The sequence below is a fragment of the Acanthochromis polyacanthus genome, chromosome 11, assembly GCF_021347895.1.
Source record: "Acanthochromis polyacanthus isolate Apoly-LR-REF ecotype Palm Island chromosome 11, KAUST_Apoly_ChrSc, whole genome shotgun sequence".
In the NCBI taxonomy this organism is placed as follows: domain Eukaryota; kingdom Metazoa; phylum Chordata; class Actinopteri; family Pomacentridae; genus Acanthochromis; species Acanthochromis polyacanthus.
In genome coordinates this window covers 5,715,162-5,728,300 of record NC_067123.1, presented here as the reverse complement: position 1 = coordinate 5,728,300, position 13,139 = coordinate 5,715,162, and the positions used below count along the sequence as shown (strand labels likewise).

Sequence of the window (13,139 nt, the reverse complement as noted above, 5' to 3'; positions counted from 1 at the left end):
CTGTACAAGGCACCGGACGGGAGCAGAAAAGGGGTTAAAGGTGACGGGGTTCCCTCTGGCAGCTCCAGGGTCAGTTTTCAAGGAGGGAAAGCCCGGCGTTGGCCAGGAAATCCTCCTGTCAGGCTTCTAGTTTCACATGAGACGAGTTAACTTCGCTTGCTCTAGGAATCTGAATTTGATTGCAAAGATCAGAGTTGAGAAAAAGGCGCATGACTCTAAAAAAATAACGTTTAAATTAAGAAGTTTCTTGGAATCCGATCTGACCAAAGTAATCTAATATTTATCTGATGCCATTTTCTGAATAAAACACTTCAACGGTTTCTGAAATGAAGTTTTAGAAGGTAAATGTAGTATTAGAGAGTAAAAGTAGTGTAAGAGTGTAAATCTAGTCTTAGAGGTAAATGTAGTATTAGAGGGTAAAAGCAGTACTAGTGTAAATGCAGTATTAGAGTGTAAATGTAATGTTAGAGGATAAATGTAGTCTTAGAGGGTAGATTTAGATGGAAGGATGTATGAGCTCCTACAGATGTAGAAAACCTGCATTTTCTACATGATGTCAGTAAATGTGTTGTAGATCAGCTGTAGTACCTGGTTGTTCCACCAGGTGGAGCCTCTTACTGTTTAGTACAGGAAAGACCAGAGGAGGCATCACTCAGACTACAGGTTGGTAAGCAGAGCACGTTGTGGGGGTTTAGCTAGTAATGGACACCATGACAAAGACACTTAATGACCTCTGATGAGAACTAATGTTTTCAAGACAAACTGGGTCAACTAGATGAGTGTTTCTAAATCCCAGTGGTATATTTATCATATAAAATAGATGCCTTTGGAACCCAAATGCTGCAGATGTAACACCTTGTTTCTTCATACCTCTATGTTCACGTACAAATCAACTAGAATTCCATTTCTTCCAATGAGAATCTTTCTGATCTTAAAAGTTTTAGCAAAATCCTTCTATCAACTTTCTTGAATTTGTCTTGAGTGAACTGATAAATTTGAAGCTTTTCAATGGACTACAAAGAGAGTAGACTGTGTGCTAGAATTAGCTGTGAGCTTATTCAGCTACTTCACCATGTTGGCGGTCAAACTGTGCCAATGCATCATTACAAAAGAAATCCGTTTAGCTAGTTGAGTACATGCTACCAACAGGCATTTCAGCGATAAACTATTATTATACTAAACTTATTTGCCTAAATTCATGAATGATTTTCTGTTTTTGAGCTGTGACACATCCCTCTGCTTCCATTAAACATATTATTACAATTACGTTTTTTTTTTTAGATTATTGCACAGTAAAGCATGGATTTGTCCTGTGCTTGCTGTCATTTCGACAACATACATATATAGCAAAAACATCTTTCACAGAAAAAACGTATCAACATGAAAAAATGTGTTAAAACTATTAAAAAACATTTTAACACTACAAAATACAGCTTAACACTCTAAATATGTCTTAGCGCTATAAAATACATCATAAAATTATTTTTAAAAAGGCTTTAATGCTACAAAATAGGTCTTAACATTATAAAATACATCTTAACGCTACAAAATATGCTAAAAATACATCTTAACACCATAGATGCATCTTAAAACTGTCAAAAAAAACACCTTAACACTACAAAATACGTCTTAAAGGTACAAAATACATCTTAACACCATAGACGCATCTTAAAACTGTCACAAAAAAACGCCTTAATGCTACAAAATACACTAGAAAATCCGTCTTAATGCTACAAAATGCATCTGAATGCTACAAAATATGTCTTGACACGACAAAATCACCATGTTTGCGTGTAACTTAACATTGGGACATCACTACAAAATAGCAAACGCACTATATAGTGTCTAGTGACTGATTACAACAACAGCCAATGTGTTCATTAAAGACAAATGTCTACTGTGCTCAGTTTGTGCTGCCGTTTATTCCATTCCAGATTGATAAAGCAGCATTTTTAGGAATATTAACTGCATTTTTCATCCATAGCATCCTGCCCCTGACTGTGTTTTTCCCTTTACAGAGCCTGTGTGACAGCAGAAGTAAATACAGACTCTGGTTTATGTTTGTTCTGGTACTTATCTGTTCAGAAAGGCTTTAATTGGGACATCCCTGATTTAAAAGCACTTAAACACAGCTTGTTGGAGGTGTTTTGAAGCAACAGGCAGCTCATGAAAGCTGACTTTAGACAGGCTAAAAAAGAGAAACTTGAACAGGGGGAATTTCCTCTTCGCCAAAGTACAGCATGAAGCCTGAGCTTTAGCTGCGGTGAAGCACTTCAGAGGGCGAACTTCAGTCTGCTGCTGGCGCAAGGACGGGTGTGGTTGAGGCCGGCAGCGGCGATGGCATCGAAAAAGAACAGAAAACAGCCGGCTTAACTGTGCCGACGCTCGGACGTGCACAGAAAAAAAAGACAGGAGAGGAGCTTCCAGAATAAACTGTGGGCAGAGGTTGAGTCAGAGGAGGACGCGAGGCTTCGGCTGTAATCAGGGCTGGAGCTGCCTCGCCTCAGTCCAACATCTCCATCACCGGCCTGCCAGAAACGTGTGTGGTTTTAGCTGCCGCCGCCTCCGCAAGACGCAGCGCGGTGATGTCAGCCATACACACAGGAACTTTCCTAAACAAAGGGAAGTCTGTGTGGTTGGGTTTGGTGGCTGGCAGCAGCAGCAGGGGGAGGTTTGGCTTCAGAGAGAACACACACTCTCTATTTCAGCTGAGGTGAACCCAGACCCCCGTCATTAAATCATTAGCACCTCCTCACGGACCAAAACACCAGAGCGACGCGCAGATGTGCGGCCGAAGCTGCGACACGCTGGATGGTTCAACATGTTTTGGTTTCCACGTTTTTCTGTTCCACTGCTGCGTACAAGTTTTCAGTTTCCTTATTCCACTAATGTCTGAACAACAAAACACACCTATTAAGTTTAACCTTTGACGAGGTCAGTCTGGGAAAAGAAGTGATGTTGCACAACAGGGCTACAGCTAATGATGCAATTTGCGGCTTGTTTGGTCACAAAATGCTGAAAATTGTTGATAAAAAAAAGCCCAAAATGACGTCTTGCTTTGTCCACAACCCTAAAATATACAGTTTAGTCTTGAAGAAAAGTAGAGAAACTTGAAAATATTCACATTTGAGGAGTTGAAATAGGAGAATTCGCTCTTTTTTCTGATGAATCAATTATCAAAATAGTGTGTGATTAAGCTAATAGGTGATGACTAAATACTAATAGTACACTATGAATTGTCCACTACCCATCAACAGTAAACTGTTTTTGCAGTTAGTATACATTAAATCAATATATTAAATTAGATTTGACTAACTGTTAAACTTGCCAAACTGTTAAAATAAACTTCAACAGCATAAATATTAATGTTTATCTTAATATTTCGTTATTTTGGCTTCCCAAGAAGCACCTTGATGCTTTTTCAAGTTTTTCATCCATGGCACACACAAAAATCAAATGTTTCAGGCTGCAGATTTCACTTTGACGAGTCTAAGAGCCTAAATTATTGGCAGACATATCAGAATGAACATGCCGGTTGAAAAGCAATGCTAGCCTAGCATACAGAAACGCCATTAGATGTACAATTATTAAGAAACTGTGTCATTATTACATAGTTTGTCCACTAGAGGGCGCTGACAAGTTCATTTTTATTGTTTAGTATTTAAATATGACTATAAATTGTCTCACTTGATGCTGTACATGTTATTTGCTTAGAATGTTAGACAAAATTAAGGCATCATCGACAAAAATGTTGACTTTTGTCTGATAATCAAATATCGGACATTACATCATTAACTTCAACTCTAACATTATCTGATTTGGTATTATTCTGAAAAATCAATATAGGTCTCTAAAATGCAGTCGGCACAAGAAGTTACAGATCATAGTACAGATGCTAGCTAGTTTGCATATTTAGCTAGTTTGCATATTTAGCTAGTTAGCATGTACCACATTTACCGTCCGTCTTGCTCCCACTGCCCCGATTTCTATTCCTGCTTCCAGAATTTCTCACTTTTCTTCTGTCCTGTACACGACCATGATCATGCACGAACAAACGTACAGATAAGTTGGAATAGTATTGGGTAAGTCGACTTAAGCTAGCAAACCTGAATTTAAGGATCTTTAGGAAAGTGCATTGGATTTATTACATATCAAATTTTATGGAAAAGGCCAGAAATGATACAGATTTTCCTCCATTTTAATTGCTTGTGAACTTATTCATGAAATCATACAGATCATAAAAAACATCTGTATGGTAAAAGTCAGACGGTTCACTGCATAAATTCAACCCAATCTGTTGCTGACTTTAATGTTTACTCCTCTGATGCAGTTTTAGTTTAAAATGGCTCTTTCCATCTTAGCTACATATCGGTGCTTATTCTTTGCATTTTACCAGTTTATCATCGTTTTTCATTGATTTTCTCAACAGTGTTTTGATAAGTGACACGTTTTAGTGCCTTAGATTTTCTCCAGATTTTATGTTTTTTTTCCACTAGTGGTTATCTAAATATGCTGACATGTACGTCGACCAGAATCACATACTCCACCTTTAATGCTGTAACTTTTCCACACATTGTTTAGCCAAAGCCTCCAGAGATTTAACAAGTAGAGCAGCTTTAAAATGTCTGCTTAGCGATGTCAGAACTCCCTATTTCAGACCAAAAGGCCCGATTAGCTAACTCTGGAAATAAAGAAAACTTCTTTCTCTACTGAGAAATTTTATCAAACCTGAAAGGAAAACAGAAAACTGGGCTCTGAACGTCTGCTCGACTTGTAGATTTATTGTAAGGTATTAGCAAAATGTCAAAAGGTCTTAATGAAACTGACAGTGCTGCTTCCCGCTCGCCTCCTCGCTGCAGACCCTTTATTTATCCAGAGAGTGAGGTCAGCGGTGTGCAGTAATGCTTTGGGGGGACCAGATGGGTTTATAACCAAAACATCTGCAGTTGTCCGCATTTTTTTTCGTTAGACTCGACCACCAGAGCTACTGTGGTTAAAGCTCATGACTAAGCTCTTACTGGCCATGCTACATTACTTTGTCTGCACTTGAGGACGCAATGGAAAAGTCTGAGTCACCCTCGTCTGGACAGGAACTGACTGAGTGGACCGGCCTGTCTAATAGCATACCTATATGGTATTCCATTCAGAAATGTGACATCCTTGAATAACATAACAGCCGGGTCACCAAACACATGTTGCCCAGATCTTATTTAACACATGAGCTCGAAGGCTGGAGGTGGAGGGGGAGTGTTGAGGCGAGAAGTGACGAGGTAGGGAGTGAAAATGAGCCTAATGGCTGCACCATGTGTTGGTCTGATCATTACAGGAAACCCGGCAGTCTGGCTCGGCAGTTCTCAACATGAGGATCGGGTCCTATGAGGCAGTCGTGATGTGATAAATGTGAAACTTCTGTGGCTGTGAAACTCTGGTGTTATTTCACCGATCCGAAAACACAAAAACAAACAAGCAGCAAGTGATAAAAGGTCTCATGTGGGATTGTTTTGAGCAAAAACAAGCAGAGTTTTTCCAGACCTGGACTACTGGATGTCCTCCCGCCAGCGCCTTCACGGCTCCACGGCTGCCCTCCGTCTCGTAATGGGCTCGGTGGTGCGACTTGGGCTGGACTTCGATCTGGAGGCTGTACGGACCTGAGCTGGACGGCAGCTGCCAGTCGAGAGCTGGCAAGGACGGGCTGTCGAGACGGAGAAACACATCCAACACGTCAACTTAACAAGGCGGGAGGACGGCTTATTTTAGATGCACTTATCAGGGCAGAATGTGCAGAATGTGAACACTGCCAGACCCGGTGATAAAGCTGATGAATTAAACATACTTAAACATGCCTTTAGTAAAATTCACACCAACTCCATGCATTTTTAGAGCATGTGTATAAGATGTTAATGATTAATTATTAACAGCCAAATATTTTAAACAGCATAGCAGAAGATGAAGTACATGTACACTATAGTTTAAAAGTTTGGGGTCACCTAGGCAATTCCATGTTCTCCATGAAAACTCACACTTTTATTCATGTGCTAACATAACTGCACAAGGGTTTTCTAATCATCAATGAGCCTTTCAACACCATTAGCTAACACAATGTAGCATTAGAACACAGGAGTGATGGTTGCTGGAAATGTTCCTCTGTACCCCTATGGAGAAATTCCATTAAAAATCAGATGTTTCCAGCTAGAATAGTCATTTACCATATTAATAATGTCTAGACTGGATTTATCATTCATTTATTGTTATCATCATTGAAAAAATACTTTTCTTTCAAATAGAGGACATTTCTAAGTGACCCCAAACTTTTGAATGTTACTGTATGTCAGTAAATGTGTTGTAGATCAGGTGTAGTATCTGGCTATTCACCAGGTGGAGTGTCTATCTGTTTAATAGGAAGCAGTTATTTGTACTGCAGACAGTTCTGTTTTGGTAAGCGCTAGTATCAGCTAGCAGCAGGTCACCATGACAAAGACATCTGTGATGCTTAATGACGTCGGGCTAGAACTCTTGTGTTGACATACAACAGCTGTCTTTATAGTCCATGTTATGTATTTGAAGACTGAATCAAAAATAGCATAGGATCAATGTCCACTATGCTCAATTTTATATATATATATACAAATGAATAATTTCCAGATTGATAATGCTGTGTTTATTGAGATTAACATTAGCTGTAGTACCTGATTTTGCCACTTATACAGTCTAATGCTGCGGCAACCCAAGGAGACAGTCAATCGGACACTGCATAGTTCCAAATTGTCAAGCAGAGAACTAGCAACGGGCCACCATGACAAATACTTCTGTGTCACTTAACGACCTCCGGCCATGGCTCCATTACTTGAGATAAACCCAAGTTTATGAGAACATAGTTTCTATTGGGGATATAAAGTTTTGTTAAAGGATGTTTCACAGTGTTAACAACAATTACTTACTAAAGAGAATGAATTTCATGACGTGGTTACAGGTATTTTTAACCACAGTCCTGAAACATTTAGCATAAAAGTGACTGGATTTATTGGTGCCTTTACTATTAACCCACAGAACTAGCATATTTTAATGCACCTGTAACTTCAGAGCTCTGGCCAGAAGCTATTAACCACCTCATAAGTCTTTGTCATGGTGCCCATTGCTTCCTAAACTCCCACAATGCTCTCTGATTTCCAACATGAACTTCCTGTAGTCTGTGTGACACCTCCACAGGTCTCTACAATATTAAACAGTAGGAGGCTCCACCTGGTGGAACAACCAGGTACTACACCTGATACACGATACATTTACTGACGTGCATGTCCTTCATCTTCTGCTTTATCAATGAATAACAGTTTTAATAGGTTAATTCTAACAACAATTCATTGATTAACCATTATTTATTAACATCCCGGGGTTGTACGGTAAATTAGCTAACCTAAGAAAGTCAGCTGAGCATTAAATACTACATGTATAAAACGTTTTATCTGCGTGTTGAACAGTTAATTGATTATTAATTGATAACGCTGCTGACTATTGGTGAAGGCACTAATTTGAATCCCTAATAAGCCTAAAATTTATTTTATAATTAGTGAATGGTGAAAATTGCTCAAAAAATCTAAGTTTATTTGCAGTTTTACCAAATCTTAGCACTCAGAAAGTGAACAAATGCTTTCTTTTCTTACCTGACGTACTGCTTCGGCTTTGACCAGGAATAAGGATGTTGTGGGACATCCAGAAACCCCCCACAGTAGCCCTCCTTCTTCAGGGGAAGCCGGTTTGCCGGGTGTTCGTCCTGACAGAGCTCCCCGGGACTTAGCTCCTCGCCTCCGGGCTCCACCTTCAGGCTGACCGTGGGGTTGTGCTCCACGCTGGTTTTTCGGGCCTTCATGGGGATTCCCTCCCCGAGGTCAGCCACTCCGTCTGTGGTCAGGGCATTGATGGCTGCCAGGATGGCCGAGTTGGTGTACTGGTTGGTGTTTGGCAGCCAGGTCTCCTCGGTGACGCTGAGGCGGGGCGAGGTCTGCGGGGACGGTCCGGGCGAGTGGTTGGGAGAGTACGGGAAGTGCTTCTGTGTCGCCCCGCTGCCGTTGAAGCTGTACTTCCTCTTCGCTCCACAAGGGGAGTTGGGCCTGGAGCCACGCTGGCCAATCCAAGTGTCGTCGGTGACACTGGTGCGAGGGGAAGTGGACGGGGAGTGGCGAGGAGACCCACCGGAGGCGCAGCCATCCCCGGGCAGGGCGAGGGTAGAACCCTTTGGGGACACCGAGGGAGACTGCCAGGGGGAGTTCTGGGGCGAGTTTTCATAATTGTAGGAGAAACTTGACTCGTAGGAGGAGGCATCAGAGAGGCCGCTGCGAGAGGAAACGCTGCTGGCTGGACTCAGGCAGGTCGGGTCACGGTAACCGTCGGCGCTGGGCAACGTCAGCGTCACGATGGAGTTGACTCGCTTGGCAATGGGGAGGTTGCTCTCCTCCACCTCATCCTCAGGAAACTGACCGTAGGCCGTGATCTCTATCCGAGGGCTCTCCAGGGTTGGCGCCCCGTTTGGACGGATTCCTGAGGACGAAGAATAGTAACTGGCTGCCCTCATGTCGTCCTGGGAGTCGTAGCTGTGAGGCTCACTGACGGACACAGATATGGAGGGGCTGGACTGGAGGCTGTGGTACTGGGAGGGAAGACAAGGGTTGCCCGGTGGGAGGGAGAGGCTGACATTTGGCGTGTAGCCATACGCGTCTGGAAAGCAAACACATTGAGTTTGTTACCATGATAATCAAACACACATTCACTGGCTCAGTGTCTGACACAGATGCCAAGTTAAGTCTTGTGAGAGCTGCTGCAGAGGCGTTGCCTATAATGGCAAAAGAACAGCTACTGCCTGCTGGATTTGGCCTCGACCAGCTTCTGAGTTGAAACGTATCGCCTCATCTGAGCGGGATCCCCAAATGCAAACCACGTCTGAAAAACTGCACAAAGCAAATTGGGTGGGAGACACGAATAAAAGGAGCCAAAAATAACTGCCGGTCCAAAAATAACCAAACGCAGGTCGCTTTATGCTGCTGCACAGATTTATACCCGAAAGCTGTAACATTATGAAAACACACCGATGCTTTTGTCGGCCAGTTTCATGTTCCTGCAGCCATCAACAATAAACACAGGAGGGAGGGGCGTGATCGATTTATTTGCATGCTGTAAAGGTGCAGGCTGTACCCACTGGGTCACATGAAAATCTTCCATCTGTGGTGGCACTGAGGAGGGGGACACGGGATGGAAGCTGTGGTTAAACGGTGCATGAGGCTGGATGCATGGATCCATTCCCACCGTGTAATGAAATACAGAACTGCAAGATGAAAATTCTAATGAACTGATTTAGACAAAACTTTGATGGTTATCTTAATAAAGTTGCATGAAGCCAAATTTCTGCATTGCTTAGTATGATATAAAACACATTTAAAAGTGTGTTTTTACAAATAGTTTTCCCCTTTTTTACTTTTCAACTTTGACGTATAGAAACTTATTTGGACCTGTTCGACAAACAGAGACTCTTTCATGTCAAAGTGAAACAGATTTCAAAACATAAAATAAGTGAGTGCATGAATATTCACACAATTCAAGGATGGATACTCCTACAATTACTGATTTTACATTTTAGATATTTAATTAATTGACATGACTTCACACAAATCTGTTTTCAGAAAGTTAATTTTTATAAATATTTGTTTATGAATTTGGGAATATTTGCAATGCAATACAACCAACAGTGGACTCATGTACAGTTTTTTTTTTTTACACTTGCTAATGCAGTTGATTCAATATAGTGCCCGTAGCTAATGCTAATTATATTAATCAGTGAAGTTTGGCCATCCTGCCCTTCAGTTTAGCAAACTAGTCAATAAGAATGATAATGTTTCATTGGACAAATCTGCAGCTAAAGATGAATTTTCACGTTTATTGTTCTAGAGATGTGTTGAAATACACACCTCCAGTTCAATATATTCACATAAAAAAGCTAATTACTAGCAAATTTATTCATGAGCTAACTATCTTCTTTTAAGATGCACGCACAAACAAGAAAAAGTAAAAAACTACTGTAGAAAATGCAACTGGAACATTCAATTTACACATGACTGCCAAGTTTAAAACCTATGTTTATAATTATGGTGATTAAATATAAAATTTCCTTTTGAATAACCTTGAAAAATTAGTAGAAACAACTTAATTTTTATGGGCAATCAACTTAAATATTTAAGTTGATGCTACTGATCATTAAATTATTATAAATACTGCTTTAATTGAAGAGAAAAAGCTAATGCAGCTAACTTAATTTAATCTGTTAATTGAACATAAATTCATCAGAAGTTGTTGCAACTTAAAAATATTCATGCTAATGCTAATTGCACCAACCATATTGTTAAAAACTTGTGATTATGCTACCAATCAAAAATGTCTGAAGAGAAAAAACTAATTCAGCTAACTCAAAATGGTTTCTTGGTTGAACATAATTTTCTTAGAAGCTGTTGTAACTCAAAAATATTGATGCAAACTTTTCAAAACTCAAGGGTAAAAAGACATAAAAGACAAAAACTATTGAGAAAGCAAGTTACATTTTTAAAAGTTTGTCATCTTAAAAAAACTTGTGTTCATAATTACAGTCAATAAATACAAAAAAACATCCTTCAAAAACTAGTTGAAGCAAGTTAATTATTTTGATTATTAATGTAAAAACTTGTATTTATGCTATGGATCATTACATTTAAAGAGGAAAAGCTAATTGAACTAACTCAATTTAGTTTGTTATTTGAACATAATTCCAGTAGAAGCTCTCATAACTCAAAAATGTTGATGCAAACTTTTTAAGACTCAAGTATCAAGTTACTGCATGAATAAAAGCACTCAAAAAGACAAAAGCTTCTGAGGAAGAAAGTTAATTTTTTTAGACTTTTGTCAAATTACAAAACTTGTGTTCAGAATTATAGTCATTAAGTACAAAAAAAACTCCCTTCATAAAACTAGCTGTAAAAACTTCATCTTTTGATTAACCAACGTAAAAACTTCTGTTCATACTTAAAGTTATTAAATACAAACATTTCCTTCAAAAAAAACTATTTGAAACAACTTAATTTTAATAAGTTATCAACCTAAAAACTTGTGATTATGGAACCAATCATTGCATTTGAAGAGGCAAAGCTAATTGAACTAACTCAGTTTAGTTTGTTGGTGGAACATAATTTCAGTAGAAGTTGTCCTAACTCAAAAATGTTTATGTAAACTTTTCAAGATTCAAGTATCAAGTTACTACATGAACAAAACACACAAAAACCAAAAACTTCTGAGGGAGCGACTTGATTATTTTAATGTTTGCCAACTAAAGTTATAAAGTCCAAAATATCCTTTAAAAACTAGTTGGAACGACTTAATTTTTATAAGTTATCAACCTAAAAACTTGTGTTTATGTTGCTGTTCACTGCATTTGTAGAGGAAAAACTAACTGAACTCACTCAGTTTGGTTTGTTGCTTGAACATAACTCCTTTAAAAGCTGGCATAACTCAAAAGCATCGATGCAAACTGTTCGGTTGATGTTTTTTGATGCTAGCAGACCTTCTTTTTTTAAATTGCGACCGCAGCCTGATGCAGACAGACACATGCAGCCGCCACAGCAGCTCCTGTCTGCTGTAAATTAGAGAGAATTAGGGGCCCCGCCATAAAGACGATGACATCAGTGCAGCTCCATATGACTCCTTGTAATAAAAGAAAATGATGCCTGGGTTTAAATCGCTGCTGTGATACAGAAGCTCTGACATGTTTCTAAAATTAGCTGCCATCCTAGCAGGTAGCCCCAGGCTCCATCAGATGACTCCACTCAATACTGAAGCACTCACACCGCTACCCACAATGCCCTGTCAGCCATTAGGGTCCATTTTTGACTATTTTGGGCCACACTTTTCGTCCCAGGCAGCAGAACCACGCCCACCCCGTCCAGAGCAGCAGGGAGGGGCAGCAGACGTCCACACTGCTGGAGCTTCAGTGGAGGATTCACACACATCCTGCGCGTAAAGTTGGAAAAAGAAAAAAAAAAAGCTGAGCCAAACTCACCCTCTTCAGCTGATTTCATTTTCTCCAACGTGTGAGATCAAACTGTGAGCGCAGCTGCAGATGAGTCCTGATCCATATAGCGGAGTGTTTATATCCTCCAGCTGTTGCGCACGGTCCTGTCACCGCAGTCACAAAGCGCCAAAAAACTGCACTTTCTATTTGGAATCTTTAAAAACAAACAAGTATCCGAACCGGTGTTGAGAGCAGCAGTCGGAGCGGGACGCGGTGTTCGCGGAGAGAGAGCCCGGCTGTGGTGGGGGATCCTGCCGCTGCTGGGTCGCCGTGACGCACTGCTCCGGACGCCGCTCCACTGGTGCGCTTTTAAACCCGGGGATCACCTCCGAGGGGCGGAGCTGTGACGCACCGAGCAGTCCGAGCAGCAGATGGTCCGGTGGAGATCCTCCGGAGCACACCGGGGCTTCCAATTAGAGGAGCTGGCAGCGGAGTGGGGGATCCGGGGGAGGAAAAAGACGCTTCACCGCCAGAGAACCGAAACCTGGTGACTGGAAACAGAGAAATCAGACAGTCAATAAAAAACGGCACCAAGCCTTCATGAATTAAGAAAACTTTTAATTATAGTCAACAAACCACACCGAGCTCGAGGAACTAGCTTTTCCTCCAAAATAAAAGGTATTTTTCATCATTAGAAGGACAAAAAAAAACGTATTTTAAATGGATTACACACAAAAATTAAGTTGTTCCAACACTGTTACTGTAACAGACATTTTCAACAATGTTGCCTCAATTAGAGTTTTGGGCTTTTTCATGTTTTGCTCATGTGCAGTTTAAATTAAAAAAAAAAAAAAGAATTCAACAGCAAAACTTGGTCCGTTTATATTTTTTATTTTGAACTGCAGTTGTGTATTTGAACACACAATATTATTTTTTTAAAAAGCAGAAACCTTGAGTGAAAACTGTTTCTAATAAAAACAACTATATGGAGTTAGAATAGATAGATAGATAGATAGATAGATAGATAGATAGATAGGTGTATGTTTGTGCGTGTTTTTGTTCATAAAGTAGCTTTTAAGAAATTGATTTGTTCCACATGAACTATGTTCCACCAAAAAAC

The 13,139-nt window shown here is 40.2% G+C and overlaps 1 protein-coding gene across 1 annotated transcript in view; it reads right to left on the bottom strand.

The window, feature by feature from the left end:
• The window catches only part of nfatc1 (nuclear factor of activated T cells 1), an 83,508-nt gene extending 70,724 nt beyond the window's left edge, over nucleotides 1-12,784 (bottom strand). Inside the window, exons 1-3 of the mRNA XM_051955514.1 lie at nucleotides 12,068-12,784; nucleotides 7,659-8,709; nucleotides 5,533-5,692 (exon numbers count right to left, since the gene is read on the bottom strand). Coding sequence (XP_051811474.1) covers nucleotides 5,533-5,692; nucleotides 7,659-8,709; nucleotides 12,068-12,086 — 1,230 coding nt within the window. The 5' untranslated portion in view covers nucleotides 12,087-12,784. The remainder of the gene's footprint in view (nucleotides 1-5,532; nucleotides 5,693-7,658; nucleotides 8,710-12,067) is intronic.
• Between the last annotated feature and the right edge of the window lie 355 nt (nucleotides 12,785-13,139).